The sequence below is a fragment of the Coenobita brevimanus genome, chromosome 93 (assembly GCF_032717465.1).
Source record: "Coenobita brevimanus isolate Jiangsu-jjx chromosome 93, ASM3271746v2, whole genome shotgun sequence".
NCBI lineage: Eukaryota > Metazoa > Arthropoda > Malacostraca > Decapoda > Coenobitidae > Coenobita > Coenobita brevimanus.
The window spans coordinates 41,267,559-41,286,298 of record NC_137046.1 but is presented as its reverse complement, the minus strand read 5'-3'; the positions used below and the strand labels follow the sequence as shown (position 1 = coordinate 41,286,298).

Here is an 18,740-nt window from a genome sequence, read left to right as displayed (position 1 = left end):
GTCACGTTTTAGTGCAAAATTGATTTTGCATGAGGTTCTGCATAACCCATCTCAAGTTGTACAAGACTGTACTGTATTTTATTGGACAACATTGCAACCACGTTACTCTCCCAGGCGCGGGAACTGCGTTGGACCGGGTGAGACCGTCATAGCTGTATTCTCCTCGGATCTGGGCCGTTTTGAACCGTTGGTTCCGTATTGGACGTATGCAACTGTATTACAGCAATATGTTGGATTATTATTTTTATGGCCTCCGTTTTGGACGCAAAACGTCTTGGACGTCAGGGTACTGTGTGTGTGTGTGTGTGTGTGTGTGTGTGTGTGTGTATATATATATATATATATATATATATATTTATAAGTCAGATACTAAGTAACAAAATGATCACACTACTGTTATATGATCTAGCTATAATTATTACTGTATATGTTGGTATGTATTAACAATGAAAGTATACTGAACAAATATTAATATTTGTACAGTAAGAAAAAAACAAAAAATTAGGACTGAAAGACTTTTTGTGCTGTGATACTGGTTGGCAATAAAGAAGAAAGCAAAATGGTAAATACAAACAATACAGATATTCCTCAAGATATTTCATGATTATGCTGCTGATGAATAATATGTATTTTATTAACAGGTGGTTCATGATTCTCTACAAAGGTGCTCTGAAGAAATTAGTGCTTTTTCTGTGCTTCTATTTTTTTCCACAATGAGTGACATGCATTCCCTGCTTCATGTTGTTTCCCTTAGTGTTTTTCCTGCAAGTACTAGTATCATGGATGTTAAATAAGGAGTGCCTGTACTGCAGTCACAAGAAATAATTTTCATGTTCTGGAATAGTTAATGCCATGCATATATTCAACCATACAAATGCTTCCACACCAAAGCTCATAATCAAATGTTACAGTGTCTTCAAACCACAATAATTATGATTGTATAAATGTTTATGTAAAAGTAGTGCGTAAATATATGGTGGGATTCACTGTAATAAAGACATCAAACTGAAATCATGATACTCCTGAAACGTGATGCAAATATGGAATTATTTCATTATCAGTATTTTTTACCAGTAGTAAACTAGTAGCTTAGTATACCAAATGCATCAGATTACTGAGGCATTGTCAAGCTCTGGCTCCCATATAAGAAGAGGAAAATGTAAGTGTGTAAACCAAATAACCCAGTGTTCCCCTAACAATAGAACTTTATAAATAAAGCTCTTTATGCAGTCCTCACATTTTATTACATCAAGAGCTCTCCATGAGCTCTCATTTATTCCAATATCATGTCTGAAAAAATGTTTGGAAAAACCATGTACAGTGGATAAAAAAGTACCACCCAGATAGGGTTTGACGATTTCCTAGGTTATTTAATAACTACAGCTTGATATCTTGAGATGGCTATTTTTTGTATAAGTGCTAACATAAACATCAACATCTGACAACAGGATATACTGTTATTTTTTATGACAATGTAATCATTACGCTTTACATTACTGTATATAGTTAGTAACAGCAAAGTCAAATTATATAGCATGACCTGGTACAGACTGCAATATATACGAAGTTCTACCCAGTGTTATGTATTGAACTGAACTCAGGAGTAAGTATGAACTTCTGTAATACAGAATACTCTGTAACAGAAAAAATGAGATAATATAATGCAGAATACCATGGTTATGTAATGTTGACAGTTTCTTCTTAACTACTTAGCTATGACGATAGTTTTTCATTACATTTCAACAACCAGAATATGATTTCATGCACCTTTGGGAGGAATTCTAGCATCTGAAGGGGCTTGACACACAACTGAATCCCCCTCTGAAGATGATGATTATTCTCTCTTATTTCAATCACCAGCAGGGAACATTAAATTCACAATGTCCAAATTCAGTCCAAAACTTTCTCTTCTTCTGCCGTACCATCATTGTATCAAGAATGTTTTGGCACTTGTGATTCACTCCATTCATGAAAGTTCAAAAGAGTGTTGCTTATTTGAGTTAATATCATATATTACTGTTAATGCCACATCTTTCAGGTGATACATGAATTTTTTATTACCCTTTATAGTGAGAGAGAGAGAGAGAGAGAGAGAGAGAGAGAGAGAGAGAGAGAGAGAGAGAGAGAGAGAGAGAGAGAGAGAGAGCATCTAAATGTAAACTGAATAACCATACTCACTATGCACTGGACAAAAAATGATGCTCAACAATATACAGTATCCTTACAAAAGCAGGGTTACCAATATGGGGAAGGATCAACGGGCATTTTTCAGTATCCACAGTCCACGGTTATTTTTCAGTATCCACAGTCCATGGTGTCCAACTGTTTTTTGCACTCAATGTCACAGATACTTTTCTATTCATTTTGTATTTCAAAAACTTTACTAGCAATTAAAAAACATGAGGATGCATCTGAATTTGAGATCACAAGTGCAGTTGAGATGAAAAATACTATGTGACAAAAAAAAAATTATCAATTTGGCAATGGTAAGTAATAACACTTATTCACAAAGCACTGCACTGTCAATGGTCTCAAACTCATGGAAGTAATAACTTACTTTTGTAGTGTAAAAAAAAAAAATATACCTTAGTCACTACGAAGGGTAGGGACTTCTCTATGCAAGTAAACGCAAACTCCATCCCACAAATATCTGCTGCAGCCTAGAAAGAGAGTGGAACCTGGTCTCACTCCTGTAAGTTGATATGTCTGCTGTACCTGTACAGTACATTAATACTATACTTTTACATACTGTTAGTGTAATGTATAAGTCTGAATTTGTTTAAGTCTCACAGAATACATGTCCAGGAAATATGCACCTGTTATAGCAATGGAGGAATGAGCAGAGGGTACGATCTGAGGTAAAGATGGGATATACAGTGCACTCGGATAACTCACGGACTACTAACTCGCGAATTATCTAACTCACAATGTCCTCATCTAGGTCACCATTATCACCAAACCCACGGAAAATGCTCTAACTCACATTTTTCCACTAGAAAATAACTTTTTTCCGAAGAGATGTTTAACTCACGGTATTGTAGTCACAACTTGCAACTGGAATCCAATCATATTTAAGCACACAGGGTGTGATTGTGCAGCAAATCAACACAATGCTTTCCCCACTCACGTCACCTACACCTAGTGGTCATTACTGCAACTTGGCCTATCAAGCAGGATTTTTAGTCTACATGTGTACACCTACCTGCGAGCTTCTTCCCTGCCTTTTTGAAAGGCAGGCAAATGTGGAAAATGTGGTTTGAAACTCTTGATCCATCCATGAAAGTGTTAAGTGCTTGCATTTGTGGATATGGTCAAACAAAAGATCAAAGCACATGATAGAAACGAAACAAAATGTAATGATATTGTTTTAAATCTTGAAGAAGCTGCTGCCTATTATAAGAACATGCGGTAAAATTATCATTTCAATCCCTAACAGAATTAAGAGTTTTTGATCCATTTTGGGGGGGTTTTAGAAAATTCTAAGACACTTTTCCTCTATGGCATTTTTGTCACAAATTATTTTTATTTAACTCTTGAAGATAACCTAACCTAACCTAACCTTCAGGAGTAAAATAAAAATAATTTGCAACAAAAAAATCATATATGAAAAGTGTTTTAGAATTTTCTAAAATACCGAAAATCTATCTATCTATTGCCAGACACCTTAATCCCATACAGGGTGGCCACAAACAAATCGCCTCCATGTCGCCCTGTCCTCCGCCAATTCACTGCCCTGCTCCCAACTCACACCCTCCTCTCTCATATACCTCTCCACTATATCCCTCCATCTCATCCTTGGTCTCCCCTTCCACCTCACTCACATACACTCTCGTCAGTCTCTCACCCTCCATCCTCTCCACATGGCCAAACCACCTCAGTGTGTTCCTCCTAACACTTCCTATCACATCTACAGCCACACCACAATGCTCCTTTATATCCTCATTTGTCAGCCTGTCTCTTCATGTGACTCCACAGGCTCCTCTTAAGTAACTCATTTCCACTGCTCTCACTCTTGACTTGTGTCCTTCCAACAACGTCCAAGCTTCACTTCCATACGTTGGAGTTGGTATCACAATATCGTCAGGCAGAAACTTTTTCACTTCCATGCTCCTTCCCTGTTTCTTATCACTGCTTTCAAGGAACCAGCAACCTTTCTTCCTTGTTGCACCCTTTCGAGCATTTCACCCTCCAAACTTCCATCCTTACTCATCACACTCCCAAAGTACTTAAACGTACTCACATTCTCCATTTCCTCACCATCCGACCTCACTGAATATTCACTGACTTCACCTCTCTCAAAGACCATCACTTTACTCTTCCCTACATTCACCTTTAGATTCCGTTTCTTACACACACTCCCAAACTCATCCACCAAGCCTTGCAGCTCCCCTTCGTCTTCACTTAAAAACATTGTCATCTGCAAACAACAGTACAGGGAGTTTCCAAACACTACCCTCTCTCACTAGGGCCACTCCAACATCCACTGTCCTACCTTGTATCTCATTTATTACCCTATCCATGTACAGACTGAACAACCATGGAGACATGACACATCCCTGTTTCAAACCAACCTTCAAAGAGAAAAAGTCACTCAGTTCACCATCCACAAGCACTGCAGCCTTAGCACCATTATACATATTCACTGCATTAAACAACGTTCCATCTACTCCATGTATTCTTAATACTTTCCACAATCCTTGTCTATTCACCCTGTCATATGCTTTTTCCAAATCCATGAAGGCCACATACAACTTCTTTCTCATCTCTAGAAACTTTTCCACTAAAGATCTATGAATGATTATCTGATCTACACAACCTCTTCCCTTCCTAAAACCTCCCTGTTCTTCTCCAACTAATTCCTCCGTTATTTCCCTAACTCTGTCAGTAAGGATCCTACCATACACTTTTCCTATTACACTAAGGAGACAAATGCCCCTATGATTACCACACACTTCTTTTTCCCCTTTTCCTTTGTACAAGGGAATAATTATACCTGACTTCCAATCCTCCGGGACTCTACCTTCCTCCCAGGCCAATCTGCACATCTTCCACATCCATTCTACTACTATCTTTCCCCCATACTTCAGTATTTCACCACACACTCCATGAATTCCTGGGGCTTTCCCCAATTTGACTTTCTTCATTGCTTCCACAATTTCTATCCTACTGATTTCTTCCTGTCTTTTCACCTCCCTCCTCCCAGCCATTTCCCAGCCACTTATACTCGCATTACTTCCATTCTCCATGTTCAACAATTCCTTAAAGTTTTCTCTCCATCTGCTCACTTTCTCTCCCTTCTCCACTAGTAATCTACCATTTTTATCTTTCACTCCCCTAATAACTTCACTGCCACCCTCTCTTACTCTCTTCACCTCTTTCCAGAACATTTTCTTACAGTCCCTCCACTTTACACTCAAATTCCTTCCAAACTCCTATTCCACTCTCTTCGTACTCTCTCAATTTTTTCACCTCTCTCTTCCTTCCTACATATAACTCTCTCTTCCGTCTCTCAACTTCTTCCATGCCCCTATTTCTCATCCATTCATTGTATGCTTTCTTCTTTTGTACAACATCCTGTCTCACCTCTTCATTCCACCATGCTGTTCCTTGCATCCCCTTTCGTCTTCTCTTCATCCCACACACCACATCACATGCTGCACATATTCTTCTGTGAATACCTTGCACACACCTTCCATGTCCCCCATCTGCTCTAATTCATATTTACCCAGTCGTTCCTCCACTTCTCTCTTATATTCTGCCTTTTTCTCATCCTCTTGTAACCTTTCCACTCTCCTTGCAACTACTCCTTCCTCCCGTCCTTCCCTTCTTCTATTTCTCCATATTACTTGGATCTTGATTCTGGCCACCATTAAATAGTGGTCAGAAAGTCCACTCCCCCAACCTCTATAAGTTCTTGCATCCCTTACACATCGCATCCTTTCATCGACACACACATAATCAATCATTGCCTTCCTTTCATTCAGTTCACCACCCACCCTTCTCATCACTTGCCATGTATACCTGTGGATCATTTTGTGCCTGAAGAGGGTATTGGCTATCACCAACCCCCTCCTAGCACAATAGTTCACTAATGCACTGCCATTCTCATCTATCTCAGCAGGCTCACCCCACTCACCAACTATTCCATCCACCTTCACATTCCCTACTTTACCACTCATAACAACAAACAAAAACACTCTCATTCCTTCCAAACTTTTCCATGCACACTTCCACATTCGTCCAGAACTCTTCTCTCACTCTGCTTGCACGATCTTGCATTGGCGCATACACGCACGCAATCCCCCACATTTGAATTCCAACTTTCAATCTTACCCACACAATTCTTGAGCCAACTGATCCATACTCTCTTATGTTCTTCTTCTATCTTTTACTCACAATACACACTCCTCCTTTTGCCCTCTCATTCTCACCTACTCCTGCACATATACCCCATCCATACTCCCATTCTCTCACACACTCTCATCTCCATTTAGTTTCAGTTACTCCACATACATCCACTTTTGCACCCTTAAGCACCTGGACAATCTCTCTCTCTCTTTCACCTCATCATTTGCACCCCTTACATTCCACGTCACGATCTGTACCATGTCCTTTGTCCGGTCCTTGGTCGTCATCTTTTGGTCAGTCTTTGTCTGAGGCTTCTTGTTCGTCTTTTTAGTTACCTGTTTTCCAGGGAGGGGCACTAACCCTCCACCAACCCTTTTAGTCGCCTCATACAACAAGCAGGGATACTGGGGAAGTATTCTTGAAAAAACCCTACCCCCAGCCAGCAGCTGATCACACGCTACTTAGCCCGCCAACAACGGCCTGAGCCACAGCCTGGCCCTTCCCACTCAGATGACGACGATGGCGACACAGCTTCTGTTATCGCTGCAGCTGATTTTGAGGGTTTCCTTAGTAAGGTTGTTGAAGAAGAAGCATTTATGCAGCAGCAGCGCGAGGCATCGTAGGCTAGTGTGCCGAAACCACTACCTGTCTCTCATCGACGTATACATTGTCATCAGTAGGATTACGGCAAATGCTTTTCAATACTGTTTATCACACTAGGATATGTAATGTCTTAATATTGTTTATTATCATTATAAGATATGCGATACATACTTCTGAGACAGGATGTTCGTGTTAAGTGTTGTAAGAGGGGTTCTGGTAATGTTATAGTCAATCCTCGTAATTCGCGTGTTCATAAAGCATGGATTCGTAAATCACGGCTAAGTGGCTGTCAGACTGCCGGCAACCTTAAATCACTGTTAAGTTGCGAAAATCGCGGACCTAGGCAACCAAGTGGGCCTTTTCCAAGGAGAACCGTAAACTGATGCATTCAAAGTGAAAATTGAGACCTAACATCCAATCACCGCGCGTCCCTGGTGACAAGTGTGCACACTAATGCCGCCATGTTGTTGTTGTTCTTGTCCCGCCAGTCCGCACACTACAGACCGTCGCCGTAGAGCACAAGAGCTACCTGCCTTTTTGGTGCAACTTCCCTCCACCTCCAACCTGCCATGGCCCCTCCAAACCCCCCGATGAGGCGCTCTATGCAGTATGGCGTCAAGAAGCTGCCGCCGTTGTTGTACAGTCAACATTTGGAGCTCATTCGTTGTGTTGAGAAGGGAAAGAAGTTTTCAAAGCTGGCAATAGAGTTTGGGAAGAACGAATTCTTCCCACCACCACCCCACTCCATTCATTTATACAATTTTGTCATAGAATTAAGGTGAGATCCCTTAACATTGCTTATTTCTCTTTAATACATGCCCTGAATATTCCTAAATTACAGTAGTATGTTTGTGTTTGATGGTGCCTAGATAGGTGATGGTAGGGTGCTGTGGGGGCAGGTTGGCCAAAGTCCAGACCCAAATTAATTTTTCACATGAAAGTTACTATTCATAAATTATGGAATTTGTAAATCACAGCAGTGGTCCAGATCCAAATTACCGCGATTTACGAGGATTGACTGTACTAGGCTACCCGACACCATGGGAGAATCAAATATATTCTTCCCTATGTGTTTTTTTAACTCACGTTTTTCCAACTCATGGCATGAGTTCAGAAGCAAATTACTGAGTTAGGCGAGTGCAGTGTATATGCAACTGGGTAATGGCTAGGATGAAAATATGAGAGGCATCCTGAATGCTTTTATACCATTTCCTACAGCAGGCAAACCATTCATTTAGGAAGATAATACACAAATATCTTTTATTCCACATCACTGTAATCAAACAAAATTTCAATGAAGACCTATGAGAAACATTTATTATAAAATGGCATATATCAATCCATTCTCAAGAAATTATTTTCAGCACACCATTTCCATAAAATTATTTACTCACATCTTCTGCCTTCTTGACCTTGTCGAGTGTGTCTTCAAGAGATTTCACTTGCAGCTGTAGGTTGGCTCTGTCTGCTACAAGCTGTTTTATGTCCTGATCCTTCTCAGACAAACGTTTAGTCCATGCTACCTCCTCAGACTCGACTGATGCCTGTAGTGACTTGAGCAGGTTTTCCTAGGAGACAGACAGTACCAACACAGATTAATAATGAACAATTATCTTACATCATGGTCAATGACCATCTTGTTATTTTTTTAAATTTAATCACCAGGCAAGTTTTGATATGGAAAGAAAGTGAGGGTGCTTTCAATTATGTAAGGCATCTTGGGCAACTCACTGTGTCTGTTAGGACTGTCTGGTAGTGGGTGACCTTCTCACTGACTGAGCGCACCTCTTCCTCCAGTTCACTAACACGCTGACTTTTATCTGCTACTGTGGAAGTCTTCTCCAGATCTGCCATCTGACAAAAGAAATATCAATAGGAAATCATGAATTTTAGCATTATTTTACTGTGACACTGTGTACTGACTCACAAATGTCCTATTCCTTCTCACTAAACATCATACCCTAAAACAGCTAACTGGTAGGACCCAGAAACAAGCAATGAATAATGAAAAAGATATGGCAACAGAGGTCAGTGGAGCAGGACACAATCATTCACTAGTCATGCAAACCCTTAAAAATCTTGACAACCTCACAAACAACAACCTACTACACATTTTTGAAGAGGAGCTTCACAAATACCCAAGTGACACTCATTGTCACCTACTGAGAAAAAAAAGCAAAAGGAAATGAGAAAGAAGGAAAGCAAGAAAGAATGAAGGAAAAAAGAATGGGGGAGAAGGATGCAACCCTTACCATGTGTAACCCTATCTACTCAAATTTATTTTGAACCCATGTGTTGTCGCTGCATGCTTTACTGATAGTGTAAATGTTTTGTAGTAGTTAAAACAAATGATTTACATGGATTAAGATGTTTACACAGATCACTGATCATTGAGAGCTGAATTTACTGCTCATTAACGTGTTCACCCCAGTGGTAAACACATGACAAGAGGAGTCATTAGAGGCGAGATAAGGGGGGCCAGACTCTGAACGTGTCTGTCATTGCTCATGGCAAGGAATTGCTTACAGCACAGAAAGTGTGAGGAGAGAGTGTCAGCCTGGAGGTTGAAGCTGGACAGTTAACACAGAGTCCATGAATTAATGTGGCAGGGAATGTAGTATCAATGATGTCAGCAGCCACATACTATACCCATGGAGTCACAGGCTCTCACCACGTAAGTTGCGTTATCACGTGTCTAGTAACATTTAAGTGTTTAAGGACTGATGTAGCTGTGGCATGCACATGCATTTATGTATATATGCCAGTGATTATGAAGGATATGATTGACCAGTGTGCTTATAATGATAAAGATATGATGTTTATGCCGTTTGTTAAATTCTAGGTCACACGGATGTACTATAGAATCTCTCTCTGTTGTCACAGGTTTGACAAATATAGGAACAAGTCCAACTGGCAGGTCCTGTTATTATCCTGAAGACTAGGGCATAGTAGTGTGGTGCTTACAGTCAAACATGATGTCTGTCAACGAGCATGACCTAAAAGCTACGAGAGGAGTTTACTAGGAGACAATAATTCATCTCAAGGAGCAGCTGGGTGAGTCAAGCCTCCACCTTATCAACAGACTGACAGTGACAAGTGTTCGGACCAGTTCTGCCCATGTGTGTGCTTCGTGCCAGGTGCACATGCACTTGTCCACATATGTCTGTGCACATGGTGGGCAGAAACAGAAGTGAAAGTCGAGTAAAACGTGTGTGTTTAACTGTGAGGGAACAACGTTGTGCTTGTGTGCTTGAGTTGTTAGCATGTATAATAATGTGCAGATGACAAGTATTATATGGTATAGCCTACAGATTTATACGTGGGTGAAGACAGTACGATACACTGACACTTCGTATTGTGAAGTCAAGTTATGAGAGCTGTTATGTGAATTATTAGTGCGTGAGGTGATATATTCGTGGGTGAAGACAGTGCGATACGGTGAAACTTCGTATCATAACGTTGAGTCGTAGTAGTAGTAGTAGTTGTTCCCTAGGCAGTCTGGCCGAACAGCCCCGAGTCCCTAAGAAAGGCCATGGCCGAGACCAAGCTTTCCTACAGAGCTCTCAAGGAGTGTATGTTGTGTTGTTGGCATAGGTGACTGTCTGCAACGCAGTCTTCCATAATGTGCTTAATAGTATGGGGTGCAGTGTTGCATTCTGGACAGACATCAGCAATGGAATCTTCCAGCCTCTTCTGGTAACTTAAGAGGGCTGGATGATGCCCACATCTAAGCCTGGCCAGGTGGACCCTGTCCTCACGAGGGAGATAGGATTCATAAGGGTGGATATCAGCAGGCTGTGCATGTAGTTGTGTGTTGTCTTTAAGTGACTGAATGGAGCGGTGAGTGATTTGAGTATGGATATGCTTCTGGAAGCTGGTATGAGGAAAGTGAGAGGGGAGAGATGACAGTATTTGTTTATGATATTTTGTGCTGGGTGTTGTTTTGATGTTCCTTGGTGTGTGTGTGTGTGGATGTGCTACCATGTAGTGCAGTGGATGTTGTGGGTCTGTGGAGGCTGCAGTGAGAAACTGGGTGCCTCTCATGTCTAGGTGATCCTTGACTTTGGGGACTTTGGTTTCTTGATGTAGGTGGTCTGTGGGTGTAGTACTTGTGGGGCCTGTGATTATTTTTTGGGCCTTGTTCTGTATGGTCTGCAGAGTGTTGTAGTGTGTTTTAGTGAGGTTAGGAGCCCAAGCAGGGCTTGCATAATTCATCGCTGAATGTATATATTGTGTCAGGACCAACTGCCTAGCCCCTGGCTCCTACGCTCCTCGTGGGGCAATGTAGGATTGACTAATGGATGGATGGATGATGTATATATTGTTTGTACACTGTGGTGGTGGTTTCTTTGTTGTGTCCAAATGTTGTATGGGCAAGTGACCTCAAGACATTGAGTCTTGGTGTATTTTTATTTTCAGTGTTTGTGATGTGTTGTTTAAATGACACTGATGTATTGTATGTTACACCAAGGATTTTGTGTGTGTGTGTGGGGGGGGGGGAGTGTTATTTATGGTAAGGTGTGGGATGTGACTGTTCTGCTGTCCAGTTTGTGAGAAGGGTCACTGTAGATTTGGTTTGGGCTATTTTGAGCCTGTTTGTGGTGAACCATTTGTGTAGTGTGTTGAGGTAAGGTTGGAGGATGTGTGCAGCTGCATTTGCATTTTGGTGTGTACATGTATGTGTTATGTCATCTGTGTAGGAAGCTATGTGTACCTGTGGCGTGTGGGGTATGGGTATGTCGTGCATGTATAGGTTAAAGAGTGTAGGGGACAAAACAGATCCTTGGGGGACGCCATTTGTGAAGTTTCTGATGTTCGAAGACTGTCCGGCAAATGTTACATGTGCACATCTTCCTGCTAAGTAGTTTGCCAGCCATCTTTTTGTGTTATTGTGCATGTTTGTGTTGAATATTTTGTTTGTGAGGTTGCGGGGGATGGCATCAAAAGCTTTGCTAATGTCTAGTGTGACTAGCAGTGTTCTGTGTGGTGGCCTAGCTGAATTCATGCTATCAAAAACTCTCAGTGTAAGGTCTGTGAGAAGAGTGTTTGTGGAGTGTAATGGCCTACAGCCATGTTGTGATTGGGCTAGGGGTGTGTGAGGTGTAACTAGTTGTAGTAACAGTCGTTCAGTGACTTTAAGAGGGGGCGCAGAGGAGTGTGACGGGACAGTGTGAGGAAGGTAAACGTGGGGTCTTTGTTGGGTTTAGGGATAGTGATGATAATGCCATGCTTCCAGATGTTGGTTACTGTGTTGCGTGAGTAGCTGTAGTCTGTTATGTTGCTGAGTACTTGTATGCCTTGTGGTCCAAGGTGTTTAAGGTGAATGTTGCTTGTGTTGGGGTTTCATTTACTCGGGACTTATCTTGGCAAGATCATATTACATCTCTTGTAAAATCTGCTTCCAAGAGATTAGGTGTGCTACACCGACTCCATTCCTTCTTTACCCCTGTACAATTGTTGACTCTATACACGGATTTTATCCGCCCGTGTAGAGTACAACTCTCGCGTGTGGGGAGGTTCCCCACGTACAACTCTTTTCAACAGGGTGGAGTCAAAGGCTTTTCGTCTCATTAACTCTCCTCCTCTTACTGACTCCCTTCAACCCGTCTCTTCGCCGCACTGTTGCATCTTTATCTCTTTTCTATTGATACTTCAATGGTCACTGCTCCTCTGAACTGTCTGCTTTCATTCCTCCACCTCTACGACGGGCACGTAGCACCCGTCTAGCAGCACACACTCATCCCTTTTCTGTCCAACTCTCTAATGCAAGAGTTAACCATTACTCCCAGTCCTTCATTTATGCAACAGGTCAATTCTGGAACTGTCTCCCTCTGTCTGTATTTCCTGCTTCCTATGATCTCCAGTCTTTCAAATGCAGTGTGTCCGGGCATCTCGAAATGATCGGATCTTGAATTTGGCTCTCTTGTATTTTGTTTTTCTTTTGGAAGGAATAGTTATTGTGGGCTTGTGGCCTTTGGTTCCTTCTTCCTTAAAAAAAAAAAAAAAAAAAAAAAGCCAGATGATGTGCTTCGTCTACTTGTAAGTGAAAGGCACGTAATCTGGGTCTGTAGGAACTGTCTCTTACGTCGGTCGTCGTGACAGAGGTTTAGATGGCTGACATGTGAAAAGTGATTGATGAGAGAGTTTGTTTGTTGTTTGTTTGAAGGTATGGTGTCTGTTGTTGTGATAGCTGCATGTGATTATGTAGTGTTGCTGTTGGTGTGTGTGATGCTGTTTAGTGTTTTGTAGAGTCTGCTGGTGTTTGTTTTGTCATCAAGTGTTTGGAGATAATTATTCCAGTTTAGTGTTTGCTTTTCTGATATTTTACTGTTTATTTTAGTGTTGAGTTCTTGTTTTTGTTGTACGGTGTCTTGTGTATGGGGTGTTGGGGAGTGTCGTAGTGTGTCCCGTTGACTGATGAGGCCTTGAATTTCTGGTGTGAAGTTGGGGTTGTCTCTCTTTCTGTTGCCTCCAGGGATGTGTCTTTTGTCTGCATTTTGTATAACTGTATTGAAAGTGTGCACAGCAGTGTTGATGTTTGTGATGGGTGAACTGTTTAATGTTTCGAGATGATGTCTGTTTCAGTTGTGAAGGCCTCCCAGGTGGCTCTCTTATAATATATAATGTCGAGTTTGGGTAGACAGTGCTATATACAGTTCACTACGGTATCGGATTTCCACAGACAATGAGCAAAACGCGAATCGAGTGTGGCTAGGATTGAAGGTACGAAATTAGACTGATTGATAATACTGTATTTATTACTGTGAAAGTTACAGAGTACTTAAACAACAAAAGGTGGCAGATCTTGCCACACACCTCCATCGGCTAGTAAAATGAACATAATCAGCGGTTATAAAATTAACAGAGGGGGTGGTGAATCTTGTCACACACCTCCCTCAACAAACAATAATTTTTTCTGCAATCAGTGGGTATAAAATGGTGTCATTTAACACTTATTAGCTATAGTATGCGATGAAACATGTAAATGGACATTTAAAGTATATTACATTCAGACGAGAGTAATAATGGCAGGGTAGCAGGAAAGTACAGCATGATAACACTCACTGCAGCCAAAGATGCTGATGACACACCACCCTATTAATGAGACAAATGGGGTCAGTGAGTAATGGCCAAAACACCCTCCCACTCAACACCACACATTCCCTCTGGCTAGTTCTCTCCAAGCTTCACAACCTTCTAGTTGTTTAATTGTTCTACACAAGTTCATTTGTGGTACACACCAGTGTTTTCCTGTGCACTGTCTTGAGTGGTATATTTGTTAGCAGCAACTGATAGGTTGTTTTTAAGCAGTCTGTGGTTCTAATGGAGACAGACAAAGTACGTTTCATATTGAGTAACACCATTCTGAATCTTTACTGCTTTGTGTTGTTCGTTTATTTGCCCCTGTTCCTCATTTGTACGCAGTAGTGTTTTATCCCTTGTACTGGCTGGAGGACATCTGTTAGCGACTGTGGCTAGGTAGCGTAAAATTTGATGAATGTTGGTGGTCTGTGCAAGATTGACAGAAGTGTTAATCACACATATATGTAATTAGATGTGAAGATACTAACCATCATCAGAGTGAAATGCTTACAAATCTGGGAGTAGTCAATTAAGAGCACAGTTATCCTGTAAGAGTGTACTGTTACAAAGGTATGTAGCATAAGTGAGTGTCAGATGGTCCAAATGTTGGGTCTGGTGAGTTAGCTAAGTGTGCTATGGAAGGAGTATGCAAAACTCACATGCACAACGCTCAAGTACTGCAACTGATAGGCAAGGTTAATGTAATATGATCCTGGAAGATAAAGACAAGAAGAAAGGAGAAACAATGTGGTTTGTCTAGGATAAAGAAATCAAACGGCGAGAATGTAGATGACAGGATAAATGAAGATATGATGAAATGTTTTGATTTTTCTGAGAACTCCCCAGGTTTGAAAACCAGGAGTACAGGATAGTTAAAGTTAGAAGACTGGGGCAATACAGGGGATGGTCAAAGGGACAGACCTCTGTTGGTGGAGATGGATGAAGAAAATGAAAGGTGGATGGTTCTGAAAATGCAAAAATCTACATAAAAAGAAGGGGGATCCTGGAAAAAGGAAACTGGAATAAACAGGGATGTGACAAAGGAGGAAAAAGACAATGAAAAGGAGGCATACCTTGAATTGAGACAAAGAAGAGAAAATGGAGAGGAAGGTTAGTACCTAAACATGGCAAGTTGTGCAGAGTAAAAGCAGTAAACAAAAGGAAATACTTGACAAATAAATGGCGATAAGAAATGTAATGGAGTTTATACTTGGAGTAGGGAGTACAGGAAAGTGCTGTGGACCTTTTATTAGTTAAAAGAAAAAAAAGAAAAAATCTACAGTTGGTTTACAGGGAATGAAAATGGATGAGGACAAACAGAAGAGAGATGTACACGACCACAAGTTAATAGAGGCTAAATTCCCAGTGGAAACAGAGAACATAAATTATAATGGTAATGGAAAGAAGTGGGAAGAGACTGCATATTATAGTACAGAAGAAGACCTAGAAGGGGGAAGAACTGCCAACTGTGAATAATACCAGGAGATCAGAGAATGGGTTAAACTGATTAAAGGGAAATGAAAGAAAGGGGAAGCTAAATGAAAGACATTGAGAGAAAGAGAGAGAGAGAGGGGGGGGGGGTAAAGGGCCCTGTGTGGGGGGCAAAGACAGCACATGAGAACAGGCATCATTAAGCTTTTAATACTAACAAAAAAAGACTAATAACCTTTATTTTTAATAAGTTGCAATATAGTATAGTTATATCATACAGGCACAACTGACCAGCTCAGTGTCGGATACAAAAAAAAATAAAAATAAAAAAATAAAAACTATACATCCCAATCCATATTAGCTACACCTTACCTTACTCCTGAGCTGAGCATTCTCCTTAGACAGTTCCTCCACCCGAGACTTTAGTGCTGGATCCTCAACCTTTACCTCCTTCTCTACAACCTGCAGACATAACAGATTTGATGTTTTATCCACTCATTTTATAAATCCAATTACAGTGGAGTAATGAATTTTAAATGCTTGTATCTCACTATCAACCAATCTATACATACATAATATCGTAGATCGGCTAAGGTTTAGCTCCCAGTATATGATACAGCAAAAGAGCATTCCATCATATGGCATAAGGGTTTGTCACATATGGACATGACATCTGGTAGTCCAATCATCAATTACCCATACATTCCTTCCCCACACCACCCATGGGTAACTGTCTGCTCCAGCTACCACATGGGCAATACATTAACTCTCTTGTAATATGTGTTTATTTGTGATGCTACACCTTGCCAAATGAGACAAAAATCACTTGAATTTTACTCACTGCTATGGTAATAACTAGCTACTACTTTCTTGTTATCTGTAGAGGAGACTAACTTCAAGGCAATCCTAGTTTTTTAAATAATCCTTTTCCTCATGGAGTAATTGCAACGTTTCACCATAACACTGAAGTAGGATCGAATGAGATGGATCCCATTCTCAGAGCCTAGGAGTTATTCTCTCTCTATAGGCTATATCAATCCATCTATCATGGCAAAAACGATTAGTTATGGGTAATACAGTGAAAGCTCGATTATCCAGGTTCCTGGTTTTGGTACATCTGGGCCGTAAACAAATAGTTTAGTGGTATGGTAAAACAGTACATAAAATTATCCGTATGACAGCTTCAGTTTAAACAGCAAGCATCCGGTTGCTAGCAAGTGCGCCACAGGTAAACGAACGTGAGTCTACCCCCCACCTGTGCCTCCTGCTCTCAACTCTATCACAAGGGTGGTGGGGTGGAGTTTGGTAAAGCAACTGATGAGGAAGGGAAGCCATCACCAGCGAGATGCTCTTCTTTGCTCATTTGCTAAACATACATTTCACTTAGGCAGTAGAAGCACCTAACCAAATCAGTTCTTCTTCCTGATTATGTTACATTTTTCTGAGTATTTCTGGGGTGGTAAATAAACATTTCTTGTTAAATCTGTTTCCCCACTGTTTTTAGCTGTTCCACTGTGACAACATGTTTGATTCCTATGCGTATAATGGCGGAAGGGACTGTCCTAGCCTAAGTGTTCAACTAAACCTAACCTAACCTAGCTTAACTACTTAATAATTTAAACTAACAACCTTATCTAACCTTGGCTCCAGTTGGGAAATTGGGAAACGAAATCCACCTTTGAGTACACTAAGTAAGTTTCCTTCACTATGCTGGAAACAATCGTAGGTACAGCGTGATGATGACAAAGGGGGAAATCATTCAGAAAGACAAGGCAATTTACCACCCTTACAACAGTATAAAAATTACAGGAAACAAACTAGAGGAATATGAATTGAATTGGTAAGGTCTTTAGGATGTGTGCTTTGACAAAAATTTATGGGTTTCACAATTTCAGGGGATGAAATGGTATGAAAATGCTTGTTAATCAGAAAAAAAAATATTATTCCTTCATCCCATGTGTTCTCGAAAGTTAGCATTCAGTTCCACATTCTTTGTTTGATTTCACGCTCCCCAACACATTTCGGACCGACTGAGCATACAATTATTTCTTTTGCTTAAACATAAGCATATTTACTGCTCATTCTTTTGTTTGTTCTTGTGTGTATGTGTGAAAGAGAGAGAGTCTTGATACAAACAGTAGTGTATTCCATTAACTCCTTCTTAGCTGCCGGTCTGGAACAATGCTTTACTGTCCCGGTGTCAGTGACACTGAATTAGGGAGAGCTATAAAAAACTGCAAATGATCATGGAAAGGGAACAAAGGTCACTGGTATGCTTACACAACCCTACTCTACCATATTAAGCAGTCAGGCAGTCATGTCATCTCAGACATTGTTGCCCGTGTGTTTCCATGTTGATGTAACATACGCTATAACTTTATTATTCTTCCACGAATCACAGCAAATCGCAGGATGGGTTTAGGAACCTAAAGAAAGAAAGAAAAAAAAAATACACTGCCACGTGCGTGAGACAAGTCTTTTCACATCTGTAAGAAAAAGAAACTGATTTTAGAACAGTGAAAAAATGGTCCCGAGGCCAACCATGGGAGCACGGAAATTTCTGAATCCACAGCCACTGAAAGGGATAAACATATGCTTTACTTTAAGCAGTAGGAACACCTTACCAAATCAGTTCTTCCTGATAGTCTTATATTTTTCTGATTATTTTTGGGTTGGTAAATAATCTTTTTTTGTTAAATCTATTTCTCAGTTGTTCTTAACTATTCTGCTGTGACAACTCTTGCTTGATTTGTCAGCATGTTGGCAAAAGGGACTGTCTTAACCGAAGTGTTAAACTAAACCTGACCTAACCTAGCTTATAACTGTACCTAATAATTTAACCAAACTTAACCCAACCTAACCTAACCTCCAGTTGGGAAACTGGGAAATGAAATTCACGTCTGAGTATGCGTTGTTTCTTTCACTGCCTGGAAACAATTGTAGGTACGGCTTAAGTAACATGATGATAATGACTTGAAGGAAATTTTCAGCATGAAAGGGTAATTTACCATACTAAAAACAGCCAGAAATGTACAGAAACAATGGAGGAAATGAACTGAATTGCTAAGGCCTTTCTGGTGCTTAAAGTGGACATTCACCAGTACCTAAATCAACCCGAGAGTACTTGTGTTTTGTTTCCGCCAGATTACCGGTAATCATGATTTTGGACTACTCGGGCACCCCTTCACACCATATAGCCAGGATAATTGGGCTATCTCTGTACTTCTTAAGTCATCAATCCATCTTCAGAGGCACACAAAATATTAGATAAAGGT

The 18,740-nt window shown here is 40.7% G+C and overlaps 1 protein-coding gene across 8 annotated transcripts in view; it reads right to left on the bottom strand.

Moving 5' to 3' along the window:
- The window catches only part of LOC145412514 (uncharacterized), a 194,042-nt gene that overhangs the window by 41,040 nt on the left and 134,262 nt on the right, over positions 1-18,740 (bottom strand). For all 8 annotated transcript variants that reach the window (XM_080282401.1, XM_080282402.1, XM_080282405.1 and 5 more), the window contains exons 13-15: positions 15,838-15,927; positions 8,683-8,805; positions 8,346-8,519 (exon numbers count right to left, since the gene is read on the bottom strand). In XM_080282401.1, coding sequence (XP_080138527.1) covers positions 8,346-8,519; positions 8,683-8,805; positions 15,838-15,927 — 387 coding nt within the window. The remainder of the gene's footprint in view (positions 1-8,345; positions 8,520-8,682; positions 8,806-15,837; positions 15,928-18,740) is intronic.